The sequence below is a fragment of the Populus nigra genome, chromosome 14 (assembly GCF_951802175.1).
Source record: "Populus nigra chromosome 14, ddPopNigr1.1, whole genome shotgun sequence".
Classification (NCBI taxonomy): Eukaryota; Viridiplantae; Streptophyta; class Magnoliopsida; order Malpighiales; family Salicaceae; genus Populus; species Populus nigra.
The window spans coordinates 13,548,556-13,567,855 of NC_084865.1; the positions used below are offsets into that span (position 1 = coordinate 13,548,556).

At 35.5% G+C, this 19,300-nt stretch overlaps 2 protein-coding genes across 2 annotated transcripts; both read left to right on the forward strand.

The window, feature by feature from the left end:
* Window positions 1-1,855: 1,855 nt before the first annotated feature.
* LOC133673092 (toMV susceptible protein tm-1(GCR26)) lies at window positions 1,856-12,627 on the forward strand. Its single transcript, XM_062093731.1, has 11 exons — window positions 1,856-1,994; window positions 2,673-2,981; window positions 3,696-3,802; window positions 4,203-4,859; window positions 4,992-5,198; window positions 6,032-6,247; window positions 6,377-6,593; window positions 10,673-10,920; window positions 11,484-11,662; window positions 11,781-12,034; window positions 12,164-12,627. The coding sequence occupies exons 1-11, from the start codon at window positions 1,910-1,912 to the stop codon at window positions 12,313-12,315; spliced, it is 2,631 nt and encodes an 876-aa protein (XP_061949715.1). The 5' UTR covers window positions 1,856-1,909; the 3' UTR covers window positions 12,316-12,627.
* Window positions 12,628-15,792: 3,165 nt separating this feature from the next.
* Window positions 15,793-19,081, forward strand: LOC133672778 (AAA-ATPase At3g50940-like). Its single transcript, XM_062093307.1, has 2 exons — window positions 15,793-17,114; window positions 18,374-19,081. The coding sequence occupies exons 1-2, from the start codon at window positions 16,092-16,094 to the stop codon at window positions 18,821-18,823; spliced, it is 1,473 nt and encodes a 490-aa protein (XP_061949291.1). The 5' UTR covers window positions 15,793-16,091; the 3' UTR covers window positions 18,824-19,081.
* Window positions 19,082-19,300: the final 219 nt, after the last annotated feature.

The following is a 19,300-nucleotide window of genomic DNA, read 5'->3' on the forward strand; positions in this document are numbered from 1 at the left end:
TACCTCAAACATGTAAAATTGAAATTGAGATACTCAAATTAAAAAAAAAATTAGTACAAAAATGGAAACCAAGCATACACTTTAATTTATTGTAGTGTGTTAGGACTTAAATATAAAATATTTTAAACCGAACCTTTTTTATATCAAGTATGGAAGTGATTAAAAGAGAAAGGATTACTTTTGTTTGTATTGACAATGCCTAAATATTATCTCAGCCTTCAAAAACAATAAATAAATACACCCATAAAATCATGCACTACTGGCTGCGGCAGATGGCAACTTTCATTAATTTTAAGGGAGGTAAAAGTTTGTTTGTTTGCGTAACTTTTAAGCTATAACTTTTGACTTTGAATCATAATTCAAAAGTTGTTTTTCATAAATAATATATTATAAAAATATGTTAAATATATATTTGGTAAACCTTTTTAAAGAATGAATATAATATAAGTAAAATTAAAAAAACCAAACCGAACTCAAACCGAAAAAAATTGAGCTAAAATCGAGCCAAACTGAAAAACTCGAGCCAACCCGGGAAAAACCAAGCCAAACTGGTTTTTATCCTAAAAACCCGAATCGAACTGAAACCGGTCGGTTTGAACATGTTTCGTTTTTTTTTTAAATTTTGGATTGGTTATTTTTTAATAAAAACCGAACCAAACCGAAAATGATCACCCCTAATATATATATATATATATATATATATATAATTTATTAATTAAGGTGGCGTAAATAGATATTAAAAATATCATAGTAAATAGAAAAAAAAAATACACAAGAGGATGATTTTACATGGTTCAACCATAATTAACAAAAATGATAAATATATATTTTTATTATAGTTGAACAAATACAGTTCTAGAAAATTCTTAACCCAAATGCCAAGCACATGCACCAAACCCTAACACACGTAATTATAAGGAATACTTGTTAGCCCTACCGAGTGGATGGTTAGTCACAATCATAATTTTACAACTTTTCCAAAATCTCAGTCATAACCAATCACAAGCTCATAAGACTTTCATTGTTAAAACTTGTACAATTATAATTAAAATTAATGCCAACTCTCAACAAAACTCAATATCATAATGTCGAGTTCAAACCACTAAACATTAGTAATTCTAATCCTTGGCATTGGGAAATGACCAAAGAGGAGAGTAGTGTATTTTGTGGGATTTTCCTTTATTGAGTAAAAGAAAAAAGAGGAAATATATATATATATATATATATATATATATATATATATATATATATATATATATATATATATATCGTTAACTCCTCCTCCTCGGATGATCACAAAGGGTTCTTCATGAAAAAGAAGAGGAAAAAACATGAACCGGGCCTGAAAAATTTATCTATCATCTCAAGCTAATGAGATAAAATAGAACTCCTCCAAAAATATATACACACAAACTTGTCAACTAGTACATAAGTTATTAAAGACACTGGCCCAAGGATCAATTGCTTGTTTTTAGTGGCATCTGCAATTATTTCAACTTTCAATAGATAATCAGATGATTAAAATCCTCCAAATCTTAGTTTTATCACTCAAATCATCATCCCATCTTGATAATTAATTGTTTCTTTTTGAAGGATCGATGGGGGCAGGCAATGCAACTTGAACAGTATTTGGCTGTTAGCTTGCTAATTGTGATGGCAACTTGTGTAAATCCAGGTCGTCGTCGCTAGTCAAGAGTCAAGACTAGAAATAGAAGAAGACAACTGGAAGAAGGCTCAAAAAGTTCTCTAGTTTTTTCTAGGAAGATGACCAACCCAATGATTCGTTACAACTGTTCTCTTCTTTATTGGACTTTTACTAATTTTAAAGTGTCATTGACGATACGAAGATCAATAAAAGCTAGTTTGAGAGGTTGAGCTTGGGAAAGAAAGAAATAGAGGGTTACTGATCATGGTACAGAGAACAGTCTTGAAGGTTGATATTTCATGCCAGAAATGCAAGACAAAGGTGCTCAAAGCTGTGTCTACACTTGAAGGTAAGCCCTACGTACATGTTGTTATCCATTACTTTTATCATGCCTCCCTCCTCCTTGGATTGATTGATGTTCATCCATTCACTGCTTCATCCGAATCAAGAACTGACCCGTTGATTAGATTAGACATGACAACGCATTCAAGATGTGCTATACACTGACAACTCGTCCTCGCTCAATGAATACAAAACACGCATGCTTTAGCACATGGTGCAATCCAATAAATCAGTTCTAGTGCTGCATTATTAAAGCTAAATCTTCAATTCTTTTAAGAGATCGGATAGTTAGTTTTGGAGAATTTGATTGCAAATTAGTGGATAATTTCACACACAATATAGATTATTTGTGTTAAGAAAAAAAATATAAATTATATTTTGATATATTTTAAAAATTTTAATTGAATTGGTTTTCTGATATAACATCATAATCCTGATGATCAAACTGTTACGAATTTAAATTTTATTATTTTTATTTATTTGATAAAAATTAAACATGAAATAATATAAATCTATATAAATTTTAAGTTTAACTGGAAAAATCTTTGAGAAAAAATAATATAAATTATATATTAAAATTTTATTTAATAACCGAAGCTTTTGACCGGGATAGTCATGACAATACTAACGCCTCTTCTTCCTCCGACATCCTATTAATAGTCTTCAAATTCGACGTTATATGCAGGTGTAGATACGATCGAGGCTGACCAAGGAAAGGGAACATTAACAGTAACAGGAAATGCAGACCCGTATGAGATAATACTGCGTACAAGAAAAACAGGGAAGCACGCAGAGGTAGTGAGCATTGGGCCACCTCCGGCGCCACCAAAACAGGATGGGCAAAAGAAGGCAGAAGATAAAAAGCCTCAAGAGAAGAAGACTGAACAGAAGGCCCTGATCTATGATCCATGCACATGCCCTCAGTGTCAGCCAGTGCTTCTCATGCCACTGCCGGTGGGTCGGTGCGATGAGCCCAACCCATCATGCTCCATCATGTGATCATTGATATGTCAACACAATTTATTATTGCCGAAGTGTTTTTTTTATATATGTTATGAAGATGTGGCACCATGTCATGTCATGTCATGTGGAGGCTTATTTCCCCTTTGCAAGGAAGATTTGCCTGGATCTCAACATAGAACATTGATGCCCGTCATTACCCAAAAAAAAAAAAAAAAAAATCTTGTCCATCTCATTCAGCCAATCCTATGCGATCTATATTTTATATTTTGCCAATAAAAATATCATGAGTGTTCTTGACCTTGGTGATGCGCAGAGTATTTTTTTTTAATATTAATTTATTAAAAAAATATTATTTTAATTTGTTTTTAAAAATACTCTTAAAAAAAACATTACAAAAATAGAAATATCATGCGGTGCATTCAATTATTCGAACGCTACCTAAATGATTCTCACAGCACGAATTTGATTTTATTGTTTTTTTTATTAAAGAAAAATGGACTGCAAGCAATGTTTAATGGAAAAAAAGAAGAAGAAGAAAAGACAGCAGTCACAGCACACAGAGAACAGCAGGAAAAATGAAGCCACATCAATGGTTAGGTGGCGGCATCCAATAGTTCGTTGTCGCTGCTTTCCCACGCAATTTGGAAGCCGTTATATCGCACCCTTTCACAAAATTAAGATCTCTCACTCTAACTCAACAACAATTTTGAGTCTTTAACCCTCCAAAAAAACGAAATGGCCCATCTCCGCAAACCTCCTCGAGTTTTCTGTATTGGAACAGCTGATACTAAGCTTGACGAGCTCCTATTCCTCTCTGATTCAGTCAGATCCAATCTCAATTCTGCTTCTAAGGTACTTCACAGTTTAACTCACTTTTATGATCAATAGAAATTCTTCAGCAATGAAAGATACTGAGAAATCTTGGATTTTGATTTCTGGGTTTTCTTGTTGATTATAATGAAATGAGAGATGTTGCACTAGCTTAACAAAACGTGGGGTTTGCTTGGAATGTGTGGTCTCACCTATTTGATGTAGCTTAGTCTCCACTTCTGTGATTAGTTAATGTAGTGCTGAATTGATATCATGTAGACAATATTAGCATGGCCCTGTGCACGGATGATGCAATTGGGGACGAACCAAGGCGTGGGTCAAAATTTTGTTGGTTTGGTTACATTGACAGTCGTTGTTTTTCGGAGGTCTTGGTGCTTCATAGTTAGTGAATGATTACTGAAATTTTTATCGGTGATTGCAGGTACAGGTAGTTGTTGTTGATGTTTCGGTTGGTAGCAAAGAGATTGAGAGTGTTGGAGACTTTGAGTTTGTGTCCAGAAAGGATCTTCTAGCTCCCTCTTTTGGTCCAGCTGGAACAACACAAAATGTGCTTCCAGATGATAGAGGCCAAGCTATTGCTGTAATGAGTAGAGCTCTTAAGAATTTCTTAGAAAAAGCTCAAGTGGTCGGTGCTCTTGCTGGATCTGTTGGTCTTGGAGGCAGTGGGGGCACATCTCTAATATCATCTGCTTTAAGGTCTCTTCCTATTGGATTGCCGAAAGTCATTGTATCTACTGTTGCTAGTGGTCAAACTGAACCTTACATTGGATCATCGGATTTGATACTCTTTCCATCTGTCGTCGATGTCTGTGGGATTAATAGTGTGAGTAGGGTTGTGTTATCGAATGCCGGTGCTGCTTTTGCTGGAATGGTGAATGGGAGGCTTGGGAGATCTAATGTTTATTCTAGTGATAATGAGAGGTTCACTGTTGGTTTAACCATGTTTGGAGTTACAACTCCGTGTGTGAATGCTGTGAAGGAAAGATTGGTAAAAGAAGGTTACGAGACCCTGGTTTTCCATGCCACTGGGACTGGGGGCAAGGCCATGGAATCACTTGTTAGAGAAGGATATATACAGGTATCTCTTCACAATTCACTTGGTGTAGGCCAGTTCAGGATAGATTTGTACTTACTGTCACATGATTATGGTTTTGTCTTTTGGTGATGTTGAATCTCTTGCAATTATTGTTTACCTTTTGGTTTTATTTAGGGTGTTTTAGACATTACGACCACTGAGGTTGCAGATTATGTAGTTGGAGGTGTTATGGCTTGCGATAGTTCCCGTTTTGAAGCGATCATAGAGAAGAAGATTCCTTTAGTGTTGAGTGTAGGAGCCTTGGACATGGTCAACTTTGGTGCTAAGAATACCATACCTTCTAATTTTCAGCAAAGAAAGATTTATGTCCACAATGAGCAGGTAATAAGTTGCCATTAACCTAGGCTTTCTCCTTTCACATGTTATTCTTGCATATATTTTAGTATTGAATACCTAACATCCCAATCACAAGATGCTAGAGAAGATTGTGCTGAAGTTTTGTTTGATTGGTTTTATTGCTTGACTCAATTCAATTAAGTGTTAATCCTGAACTAGCTGGCATCAGTCACTCAAATTCTTTTCCTTCATTTTCCTGTCAACTATCTTACTTTCCATGAAATGTCTTAAAAACAATGAATTCTTTCTAATAATTTCTGTCTTTCTAATAATTTCTATCTGCTACTGTTTTCTTTTGCTTCTGCAACTTTTACCTCAAGTTTGCTACTGCCATTTCAAGAGTTTGTTTGCTGAGCTTCTTGTGGATCAATGTCAATCCCCTTCTCTGCATCATTTACTAAAGCGGTAACCTCATTATTGCCTATCCTAGAAAAACTGATCATCAGAACCATTGTTAACCATTGGTAATTAAATTACATTCTCAAAATACTGATATCAATAACTGTGGCAATAGGTGCATGATTTGGGAGTGCATCAAATATGCCTAGATAATAGGATTTCTCTTACTTCTGAATCCCAAACAATCGATTTGGGATCAATACCCGAAGACTGAAAATCATATCTTCAAGTTGTTTTCCATTTCTATGTTTGCAGCCTACAGTAGCTTCATTAACATTACCTACCAAGTAAAGGGCTTGTTTAGGAAAATTACTAATTTCATGCCACAATATAAATGGCAAATGAGAGTAACCCAATCTGTGGCCTTTCACTCAGTACAGGTTTTCTGATGTCTTTTCCATATGTATTGTCAATTTCAGGTCTCAATCATGCGAACCACAGTTGATGAGAATAAGAAGTTTGCTGGTTTTATAGCAGATAAGCTCAACAAATCATCATCAAAGGTCCGTGTATGCCTGCCACTAAAGGGTATCTCAGCTTTGGATTCCCCTGACAAGCCCTTTCATGATCCTGAGGCTACTGATACTCTACTAACTGAACTACAGAAGCTTATACTAACAACAGAAGATCGGCAGGTACTGTTGCTGCTTATTAATGATGCATGTTGGTTCCAACCTTCTATTGACGCTTCAGTTTCTTGTCCATTCTTATCTCACTTGCTGTCCGTCATGATTTACCTGATAAATTTCAGTTTGTTATACCAGGTAAAGTTGTATCCTTATCACATCAATGACCCTGAGTTTGCAGATGCATTGGTTGATACATTCTTAGAGATTAGTTTGGGTAAGCCTAAGTGTTCCACTCATCTCCAAAATCCTGTTTCTGAACCCAATCTAGAGCTTCAGGACGTTTCCAATCTGAATTCATCAAGCTGTGAGACCATTTGTTACAGCCCAAGCAACTATCCAGACGCAAGACCAGGTTATAGTCAAAAACATTTCTCCATTATAATAATATGCCAAAATGTTGGATTTATCAATCATTAATGAAAATGAGAAATTACACCTTGTCTAAACAATGCATTATTGAATTGTTTGGAAAGTTTTGATTGCAAGTTAGCAACAGGTACCTTCATTTTGTAACTCAAAGAAACTTCCATAAACGTTGTTATGGATGCATATTGAAGAATTTTGAGAGAAGTCTTTCTCTTTTCTTAATATTTCCAGCAGTATGTTTGTACAATAAATAGGGAAGAGAAGCTAACCTACTGACCCTCAAAACAAGAAATAAATACTAGATAGGAAAGTATCCTACACTAAACTAGAAAACAATAATCTAGAGAATCTGGATAGTTAATACCAGATTCTCTTTCCTAAACCATATATACTAAGATTTCTCTAAGATCCTAACTGATTTTGAGACTGATTTCCACACTCCCCCTCAAGCTGGGTTGTATATGTTATACATGCCCAGCTTGTGACTCAATTCTTCAAAATTAGTTCTTGGTAGAGCTTTGGTGAGGATGTCTGCAATCTGAGATTTTGTTGGAGTGTAGATGAGGTGAACAATGTTCTTCTCAATTTTTTCTGTGATGAAGTGTCGATCTATTTCAATGTGCTTTGTCCTGTCATGATGAACTGGATTCTTTGCTATGCTTATGGCTGCTTGATTATCACAATACATTTGGATAGGTGTCAATGATTCCATGCCAAGTTCTTTAAGTAATCTTTGTATCCACATCCCTTCACAGATACCAAGAGCTAGAGCTCCCAGCTCAGATTCTGCACTGCTTCTAGATACCACATGTTGTTTCTTGCTTCTCCAAGTTACTAGATTTCCCCAAACATAGGAGCAATATCTAGAAGTAGATCTCCTATCTATAATGTTTCCTGCCCAGTCTGCATCTGTGTAGATTTCAATATTTCTGTTGTCACATTTCTTGTATAGAAGGCCTCTACCTTGAGTCATTTTTAGGTACCTCAAGATTCTATTAACTGCTGCCATATGATCTTCTGTCGGGTTGTTCATGAATTGGCTTACAAAACTGACAGCAAAGCCAATATCAGGTCTGGTATGTGAGAGATAAATGAGTCGACCCACAAGTCTTTGATATCTCCCCCTATCCACTGGTATACTCTCATTTTCTGCTCCTATCTTCTTTGTTGAATCCATTGGAGTGTCTGCAGGTTTGCATCCAAGCATTCCTGTTTCTTTTAGCAGATCCAAGATATATTTTCGTTGAGAAACATATATACCTTTCCTTGACCGTGCCACTTACATGCCAAGGAAGTATTTGAGATACCCAAGGTCTTTGATCTCAAATTCCTTGGCTAAAAGTTTCTTCAGTCTCACCAGTTCTTCCTCGTAATCCCCAGTTAAGATGATGTCATCCACATATACTATTAGGATTGCTATTTCCTTTTCTGGAGAGGTTTTTACAAACAGTGTGTGATCTGTTTGGCATTGGGAATATCCATACTGTGCTACTGTCTTTGTAAATCTGTCAAACCATGCCCGAGGGGATTGCTTGAGTCCATATAGTGATTTTTTCAGTCTGCATACTCTGTTGACGTTGGAGGATGTTTCTAGTCCTGGAGGAATCTCCATGTATACTTCTTCCTCCAAGTCTCCATTAAGGAAAGCATTTTTGATGTCTAGTTGATGTAATGGCCAGTCTTTGTTAGCTGCTAGGGACAGAAGCACTCTGATTGTATTAAGTTTGGCCACTGGAGCAAATGTTTCTTGATAATCTATTCCATAGGACTGAGTAAACCCTTTTGCAACTAGACGAGCTTTTAACCTTTCAATACTTCCATCAGCCTTATGTTTGATAGTTAATAACCATTTACACCCAACTGGTTTCTTTCCAGGTGGAAGTTCAGAAATTTCCCAAGTTCTATTCTTGTTTAAGGCACTGATTTCATCACTCACTGCCTTTCTCCACCCTGAATCTTTGAGAGCTTCTTCAATAGACTTAGGAATCTGTACACTGTCAATGGCTGAAACAAATGCATGATAGGTTGGTGATAACCCTTCATATGAAACAAATTTGCTGATGGGATGACTTGTGCATGATCTAACACCCTTTCTCAAAGCAATTGGAATATTTGAATCATCAATAACAGAGGCAGTATTCTCACAGTCAGAAGTTTCCATACCTGAGTATATTGGGGCAGAATCTGGACTTGGTTCTGAATCTTGGTCATGTGCAAGAGGTATTGTGTGCTCTATCTCCTTTCCAAGTTTTTTTCTTCTAGAATAAGTAAGAAGCTCATGATTTGTGATCTGTTTTGGTGTAGGATGGATCTGGTCAGGAGAATTTAGCAACACAATTCAGGTCACGAGTCAATTTGCTAATTGAGAGTAGGTTGCAGTCTAGGTTAGGAACATGGAGAATAGAGTTTAGGATCATGTCCCTTGAGAGTCTACTCAGGCCTATTCCCTTAACTTGGGAGGAAGACCCATCAGCTATACGGACTGTAGAATTATTAGTGCACTGATTGTATTCATTAAGAAGAGTGGCATCTCCTGTCATATGGTTTGATGCTCCAGAGTCGATGATCCAAGGGCTGGAGTGTTTCTTACTAACAGTAAGGGCTGTTGAAAATTTACCTTTTTGTGCTAACAGTCCAGATCCAGAACCAGAGGCTGACATACTTGGTTGAGATAGTGAATTCTGACTGAAGAGTTTCTGTAAGATCTCAAGCTGTTCCTTGCTGAAAGGACTTGTTTCTGTTGGCAGAGTGGTGTTCTTATCTCGGTTGTTATCTGAGATAACATTGTTGGCACGTCTGTCTTTGTCATTTATTGATTTTGATGGTTTCCAATCAGCAGGTTTGCCATGAATCTTCCAGCAGTTTTCCTTGACATGTCCTGGTTTGTTGCAGTGATCACACCAGGGTCTTCCTTTCCTCTGTCGATTATCATAGTTGCTGTTTGAATAGCCTCGAGCAGCAAGGGCAGATCCTTCCATTATATGAGCTGAGTTGTGAGGTCCCATCATTACTTTCTTTCTACTTTCTTCACGTCTAACCTCAGAGAATGCTTCTCTGAGATTTGGAAGAGGTTTGGTTCCCATTATTCTTCCTCTGACTTCATCAAGGTTCTTGTTGAGCCCAAGAAGAAACTTGAAAGTTCTTTTTTGCTCAACAATTCTGCTATATAGGACTGTGTCTTCAGAACAATTCCAGCTGTGAATTTCAAACATATCTAGGTGCTGCCAATGACGGCAGAGAGTGTTGAAGTATTGAGTAATAGAAAGTTCTCCTTGGCGTAGATCATGTAACACTGCCTCAATCTCAAATAGTTCTGATGTATTTTCAGAACTTGAGTAGGTTTCTCTTGCTGCTTCCCAAATTTCCTTTGCTGTTCCATATAGGAGAAAATTTTCTCCAATTTCGTTGGTCATTGAATTGATCAGCCATGACATTACCATATGATTTTCAGTCTTCCATGTTCGGAACATGGGATCATTCTTTTCTGGTATGATGATATCCCCTGTGAGGTAGTCATCTCTGCCCTTTCCACAAATAAACATCATGACAGATGATGACCATTGAAGATAATTATATCCATTGAGTTTGTGTCCTGTGATTTGGTGTGATGTGCCTTCAGTGCCTCCTGAAAGGCTACCATGAGAGGTTGTTCCTGGCTGTGAGGTCACCTCAGAGAGAGAGCTTTGTCCTGCTGCTGCCATGCCTTAGAGAAGTAGATTAGGGTTCAAGAGTAGGCTCTGATACCATGAAGAATTTTGAGAGAAGTCTTTCTCTTTTCTTAATATTTCCAGCAGTATGTTTGTACAATAAATAGGGAAGAGAAGCTAACCTACTGACCCTCAAAACAAGAAATAAATACTAGATAGGAAAGTATCCTACACTAAACTAGAAAACAATAATCTAGAGAATCTGGATAGTTAATACCAGATTCTCTTTCCTAAACCATATATACTAAGATTTCTCTAAGATCCTAACTGATTTTGAGACTGATTTCCACACATATAGATTATGAATAATGGAAAATTTGTATAAATTCTAATTAATAACGAAATAATACTGTGGCAGAGACTTTACAGAAGACACAGGCAATATTGCAGCATCTCAAAGATCAAATAGATAAAGGATTTCCCATAATTGGAGCTGGTGCAGGGACCGGTATATCAGCAAAGTTTGAAGAAGCAGGTGGTGTTGATTTAATAGTACTGTACAACTCAGGACGCTTTCGCATGGCAGGAAGGGGCTCTTTAGCTGGTTTATTGCCTTTTGCTGATGCAAATGCTATAGTAATTGACATGGCCAATGAAGTCTTACCAGTAAGTTTCTAAATGTTTCTTAAAGAGAAGTGAAACCAAATTTTCATTTCACCTGTCTGAATTATAGAGGTGTTGCCTTTTGTTGACTGCCATTGCTTAAGCATAGAAAATGGTAACTAAGTATGAACTCATTTTGAAACTTGGTTGGACAAGGCATTTAGGAAATCAAAATTTGATGTGTGATGGTTATAAATAAGAGAGGGTGACAAACAGCCTCTCTGTTATTTCATGTTCCGTATATCATCAAACCTGGATTTCTGTTTAGAGCTGGGGTCTGAATAAGCAGAAACATACAAAAGATTAAGTCGATATATGCGTTCTCCAGTTTTAGGTGTGCAGAATGTCCTATGTTGAAGTTACTACTATAGCAGTTTTTACAAATTACGGTGGACTACAGAACATGTAATCAAGTTTGACCTCTCTGCTGAAATGGTGTTACCCCCCTCCCATGTAATCTGTCTCAGTAGGCATCTAAGTTGGCAATGCACTGTTTTTATGATTTTATTTTTTATCAAGGTTATTGGAATATTGCCAACTTTAAACCTAATTAAAAGAATTTATAGGTTGTCAAGGAGGTGCCGGTTCTTGCTGGAGTATGTGGAACTGATCCTTTCCGCCGAATGGATTACTTCTTAAAGCAGGTGGAATCAATTGGGTTCTGTGGGGTGCAAAATTTTCCAACTGTTGGGCTTTTTGATGGTAATTTTAGACAAAATCTTGAAGAGACAGGAATGGGATACGGGTATGACTCAGACTATGTCACCGAAGGAGTCTCATACTAAGTTTTTATCAGATTCTTCTCTTACTAGTCTATCTATTGAATCTAAACGCCATGTTTTTTCAACTCTACTAATGGCCAGATTGGAGGTCCAGATGATTGAAAAGGCACATAAAATGGGTCTCTTGACAACTCCATATGCTTTTAATGAAAGTGAAGCCAGGGAAATGGCAAAAGTTGGTGCTGATATTATTGTTGCTCATATGGGGCTGACTACATCTGGGTCTATTGGTGCAAAAACAGCTCTCTCATTAGATGAAAGTGTGTTTCAGGTGCAAGCTATTGCAGATGCTGCACATAAGATCAACCCCAATGTCATTGTGCTGTGTCATGGAGGTACTCTATGCTGGTGGTTTTAAACTCGTGATATGTTATTTTTAGAGTTTACTGAATGTTTCATTTTACTTATAAGGCAACCCCAACGCTGACTTATAGGCTTATAAAGATCTCTTAATGGCTTTGCAGGCCCCATTTCTGGACCTAAAGACGCAGAATTTATATTGAATAGAACCAAGGGAGTTCATGGATTCTATGGTGCATCAAGCATGGAGAGACTGCCTGTTGAGCAAGCCATTACCAGCACAATGAAACAGTACAAATCAATTTCCATCAAATGAATGCCAAGGCGGGATGTCTATTGTAGGTCATTATCATGTCCCCCTGTGTTACCCTTTCTGTCCCTGCCTGGAGAATGAGAAGAAATATGTGTCGCCTGATATAAAGTTCAAAATCCGCTCTTCCTTTTTCGCTATGTACGAGTCTTGTAGAATTGCATGACTTTCTACTCCTCTTTAAAACATGTGCGTATGCTGAAATGTAATGCGAGATATTGATGAGCTTGGATTTTTCTTTGGCTGGCATTTTATTTTGATTAAAAGCAAGGACCACAGACCATTTGAACAGGTCATTCTCCCCAGTCCATTTTACCAGGTCATTCTCTTCTCCTCTCTCTTAATTTCGTGCTAATAATAGTGCGAGTTGTGCTTCAATCCTCTTCTCGACAAATCTTTTTGCTAGGATTGCTGAACAGTCACAGGCGAAGCAGAAATACTACACAAACTTGTAACATTTGAACCACAACACAGCGAACCATATCAGATTTTTGAAGTGCTTTCTGCTGTTTGGTGATAAGAGTATCGAAAAATGAAAGAAAAAAAGAACCCCATTTAAGATACTGATACTGAGATTTCTCATGTACGGTCACCAGATTGGTGTTTCTTATTTTGGTGGCAAATTGTCATACCATTGGATATGTGACATTCATTTGCTTTCACCACTGAAGCCAACAATTCAAGCGTGCTAGTTCTTCGATTCTTTAATTCAATTCTTTGTTTGATATCAATTTAGACAGGTATACACGATGTGATGCAACAACCACCACCTTTAAAGCTTTGAGTCCATATTAAACTTTGTATTGACTGCGGCAGTCTTGGACATGTTCTTCTTTGGAACTTAATGTCGCTGGTGTGTGGTGTGATAGAACTTTGGACTCGGCTGTCGGAGTTGGTCACCTGTCAAATTCATGTGTATTTTGAGTTTGGTTAATTGTCGAGTTTAAGTATATTATATCCGGTATTAATAAATTAAAAAACATATTATTATTATTAAAAAAAACTATAGATTCAATTTGAAAGGTAAAACTAAAAATTATTTTTATTGTTAATATTATTTATATAATTATTAATAAAGTTTTTAAAAAATAAACGTGGAAGAAAAGAACTCGAGTCAACGTAGGTTCACTCTACTAACTAACCACCCGTGACATGAAATTGAGATAAAAAAAATTAATTTGTTTTTTTTTAAATGACCTAGAAAAAAGGATCAAATTTAAATAAATAAAAATAACTTGAATCATCTTGAGTCAACCTAACAAAACTACAATTCGGGATAACCTTATAGAAAGAAAAAATATAAAAAATAAGAGATCTCAAAACCTAATAGTCCAATGTCAAAGGATGAAATTAAAAAAATAAAAAAATATTTTAAAAAATCTAAAACAACTTGGGTTAACTTGACTAACCAGCGACCTAGGATAATTCAGAGGAAGGAAAGAAAAAAATAAAAAGCTCAAAGCCAATAGTTTAATATTAAAATTGAATAAGAAGAAAAACAAATGAAATAAAAAACCGAGGGATAAATTAAAAAAAAAGAAAATGATAAAAAAAATTAAAATAATGAGTATGAAATAAATAAATAAATAAAAATAAATAAATAAAGCATCAAGGTTTAATTTATAAAAGAAAAAATTAATCCGAGGGGGTACTGTGACTCTGTGAGCCATTTAACTAATTTAATACTAATTATGAATCATGCGGAGGGAAGGTGAAGATATTTGTGGGGCCTGGCCTCTCCTATCCAGGCTTGTGCCCGTTTTGTCTTGATGGGTTAAGTGGGGACCCGGACCCATTTTGAAGACTAGTAAATTGCGAACAAGCTAGATCAACTGGGCTTCTTCAAAGTTGTGCCATCCACTCTGGAAAAGCATATAGTATGCTTGGCCCAAAGAGATTTGATTTTGACGCCGATGAGATGAAAAATATAACAAGTACAAGAATATAAAAATCTATTGGAAATAGTGTTTAGCCAAAACTTTTATTTGAAATTTTATTATTGATTTTTCTAGTTTATTTTAGTTTTTTCGTTGAGAGGTTTAGAAATTGACTTTTACAAGGCAAAAAAAACCTAGAATTCCAAGTTAAATGAATAAAAAAAAACATAAAATCTAAAGCTAAAAATCCAAAAAGATAAATAATAATAATAATAATAAAATTGGCTTAAATAATATCTTCTAAGCTTAATTTGAAAGTCATCGGAATTTTATTTAGTTACAAATGAACTAACCCATTACAGAAATGAGCCTCTGATCAAATGTGCATATGATTTAATCTTCAAATAATAAATTATTAGATTGTTTATATATGTCGCACAAACAAGATTATTATTGGGTTTAAATTTGCGATTTCAATGGAATAATAAATAGATTTGTGTGTGCCACTGCATGGGCAAGTGATTTCCCACAGTTTCAAATTGAAGCTTCTCCAGCATTTGTTTTTTTTTTCCACGGTTTTTGACCTTCTGATTAAAATAAATGCTCGAATTGCCAACCCAACCTTGTACTCCGAGCAATTAATTAAAATAAAATAGATAATGAAGTTATCTTGGAGTAAGACATCATCAACTGTGGATTATAATGCATTTGTTTTTTTTTTTTCCACGGTTTCTTCTTCTTCGTTCTTTGCATCTTTTACTTTTTTAATCACTCTTTATATATATATATATATATATATATATATATATTAGATTTATAACTACTTAAAATAAATAAAAAATTTACTTTCGCAAGGTAAAAAAGCTAGAATTCCAAGTCAAATTAAAAAAAAAATATATAAAATCTAAAGCTAAGAATCCAAAAAGACTGAACCTCGTATGGTTACAATGAGTTGACCACTTTGAATCCCATGTGCATTCCGTAGCCCATTAATTTTTAAGCTTGGATCTTGTCTCGTGATCCATGTCTCTTAAACCTGGCATTTTGGATGTAAATCTTGAACCGCAGGGTTGACCTGACCGGTTGGAAATACCACGTTTTCCGCTCAATTTAAGTTCATCTGTGAATGCGTTTCAAACCATCAAAAAAATATTTAAAATTATGTTTTTAATATTTTTATATTTTTTTGATGTTAAAAATAATTTTTAAAAATAATAAAATATTATTTTAAAGCATATCTAAATAAAAAATACTTTCCCAGCAACTACTGCTATACTTCTAAATTATTTTAATCTCTTTGGGGCAAACTTCATATTAGTCTTCCAACTATTAACAACTTCTCAGGATGATTCCTAACTACTATTCATTTGGTTCCCATCTTGTCATCCCTAAAATTAGATTCTTTTGTTAACGCCCACGACGAACACATTTATAATATTTAAATTAAGGGAACAACTAAAGATTGGGGATTCAATTGAACAAAATAATAGTAGTTGGGGAGTAATCTGATCAGGTTTGCTATTTTGAGGGTGGGGGGGAATCTAACAAGCCACTCTCCTTGTCTTTGTAAGAGTTTTGAAAACTTACAAAGACAACATGGACCATTCCCATAAGGAAGAACCTAGGATGGTTCTATGAAATTGTAATAATAATTTTCCACCAGAAGTCGATTCCTTCATGATCACGAAAGAAGAAGAAGAAAGACTCTTCGGTTCCCCACTAGCTCCTACACCTATATATAGTTTCCTCCCCAGTATCTTATCATCCATTCTAGCTAGTTTTCCTCACCACGTTTTGCTAGCAAGGTTCGCATATATTTAATTTTCAGAGCACCACCCAAACTACACCTATCGAAATCCACAAATCAAATTTGCAGCCCCAGACAATACCATATATAATAATATCATGGACGTCTCTTCATCGACTGAAACCAAACTAGCCACCGCAAAGATAGTTCTATCCACCGCAGCCTCTGTCGCGGCTACGGCGATGCTAGCTAGATCTATAGCTCAAGACTTCATGCCCCATGAATTCCAAGCCTACTTTTTCTATAAGATCCGCAATTTCTTCGGCCGTTTCTCATCCCAACTCACTATGGTTGTTGATGAATTCGATGGATACACCTACAACGAAATATACGGGGCAGCAGAGACTTATTTGGGAAGCAAGATCTCTCCATCAACACAGAGACTCAAAGTAAGCAAACCGGAGAAAGAAAACGAGTTCACTGTCAAAATGGACCGCAATGAAGAAATCGTCGATATCTTTCAAGATGTTAAATTCAAGTGGGCTCTTGTTTGTACCCATGTTGATTCTAAAGACCACTACAACTCTTTTAATCATACCGCTACACTAAGATCAGAAGTGCGGTCTTTCGAAGTCAGTTTCCCTAAGGAACACAAAGAAATGGTTCTTGAATCTTATTTTCCTTACATTGTCAAAGTAGCAAAATCCATGGTGCAGGAGAAGAAGACATTGAAGATTTTCACAGTTGACTACGAGCACATGTATGGAAATTTAGCTGATGCATGGAAACCAGTGAATCTTGATCATCCTGCAACATTTGATACTCTTGCTCTGGACACAAAAGATAAAGATAAAATCCTGGAAGATCTTGAAAGGTTTGTTAAGAGGAGAGATTATTACAGGAAGGTTGGTAAGGCTTGGAAAAGAGGGTATTTGTTGTATGGACCACCAGGGACTGGTAAATCTAGCTTGATTGCTGCAATGGCGAATTATCTGAATTTTGATATCTATGACTTGGAGTTGACTGAGGTCAGGTGCAACTCCGACCTCAGGAAAGTGCTTATTGCTACTGCAAATCGGTCAATATTGGTGGTGGAGGATATAGATTGCACCATTGAATTGCAGGATCGAATCGCTGAAGAAAGGGCTACGCCAGGTCTTGGTTATCCTCCACAAAAACAGGTTAGGCTGCAGTTTTTCCTTGTTTCATTGTCCACTTAATTTCCTAGAGTATCTTGCTTCTTTTTTCTTTTTTTATTTATCCCTCTAAACCACGTTCAATAAGTGGACCAAAATGCCAAGTTAAGAATTCGTTTATTATTGGTTGTTTTTATTATTTTTATGTTTCAAAAATATTTTTGAATAAATTAAAATTTTTTTTCTTTAAATTAATATTTTTTTTATGTTTTTAGATTATTTTAATGCATTAATGTTAATTTAAAAAAAAATAAAAAAATATTATTTTAATATATTTTCAAGTGAAAAATACTTAATTTGAAAAATAACTTTAACCACACTCCTAATTTGTTTAGTTTACTGTATGTGATTTGGCTTAGAGAGGATCGGATTAATGAAAAATTAGGAATTAATTTGTTTATCCGTTTACGCATACCGGCAAAATCGAATTTATGGCTCTACTTATTTGGAGCTTGAACAGTTTTGGGAGCCATACACAGAATATCATCAGAAGTCGGAAGCAACTAGGTGGTTTCCTAGGAAGTTTCAAAGGATATAGATGTACCACAATACCTACTACGTTTCGACAGAAAATCAGCAGGGTTGTTGACATTGTCACATGGCAACCATGAATTCTCGAGAAAGACATCTTTTTTCCTGCTCGAAATGTAAACTTGGTGATTTATCAATTTAAAATTTTACTCGGGTTAAATAAAAAAAAATTACTTCGTAATAGTTGTCATTTTTTTTAAAAAAGTTGAATATTAAATTATCCGAATCATTTTGAATCAACTGATCTTTACTCACAAGCAAGTTTTAGGCTAGATCAATTCCCAGATCAATTGTAATGTTGTAGATCCTACACGATTGTCGCAAAAACTGCTCACCAACTCTCACTTTCATGACATGAAATTTTCCAAGATGTCATGAAATCTTACTACTTATTTGAGCGGGTCATCCTATGACCCTTTCTCAATCACTAGAACCACAAATTTCCAGTCTCCATGACCCTTCAAAAGGGCAATTAACCATCACTTCTTACCATATGGTCATCCTATGACCCTTTCTCAATCACTAGAGCCACAAATTTCCAGTCTCCATGACCCTTCAAAAGGGCAATTAACCATCACTTCTTACTATACGGTCAACCTTGATGTTGCTAGTCAATGAATTGCAATTTAACTCATATTAATGCTCCCTGACTAAATCTTGTTTGATCATAAACATTATTAAATTTATATATGTGATTTATCTGCCTTGCACAGGTGACGTTGTCAGGATTGCTAAATTTTATCGATGGATTATGGTCTAGCTGTGGCGACGAGCGAATTATAGTGTTCACCACAAATCACATAGATAAGCTAGACCCAGCATTGCTGCGTCCAGGACGCATGGATGTTCATGTTCACATGTCGTATTGCACTCCTTGTGGATTTAAGTTTCTTGCTGCTAGTTATCTTGGAATTAAAGATCATGTTTTATTTGAAGAGATCGAGGAGCTGATTAAAACAGCAGAAGTGACCCCAGCAGAAGTGGCAGAACAGCTTATGAGGAGTGATGACCTTGAGACCGTGCTCAAAGAGCTAATTGAATTTCTCGTGGCTAAAAAGAAGGAAAAAGAGGAAAAAGCCAAGGCTAAAATGAATGAGAAAGAATCAAGAGTTGATAAAGAGGAGGAGAATGTGGAAAAAATTGATAAAGAGGAAGAAAATTGAGTGTGTCTAAGACGTACAATATTGAAGTTGATGATGAAAAACAAAAATACTGACTAGTATGATATGACTCTGTGTACCAAGCATGCATATGAACTAATCACTTTAAAACCTTTTTTTCAAGATCATGTACTCTCTTTACTACGTACAAGCTACAAACCCTAGCCTTGCTTCAGAGTCTTATTGTTTTGTTTCTTATATCATGTAATGTTTTATTATTTTTCTAAAGCATCAATCATATTAAACAAAATTTCAAATGAATTACAGAAAAAAAAAAATATTCTATGAAGATATAATTTAGATCCTTTAGATCTCTTGCAATTTTAATTTTTACTTAATGCCTTTATTTCTTCAAATAAATAAATAAATTAAAGAGCATGCATGTATATTATATATCCGAATCAATTGTAAGAATGTCGAACATTATTCAGAAAAATTCAACACATGAATATAATGAACAAACAAAAAATTTTCATTTTC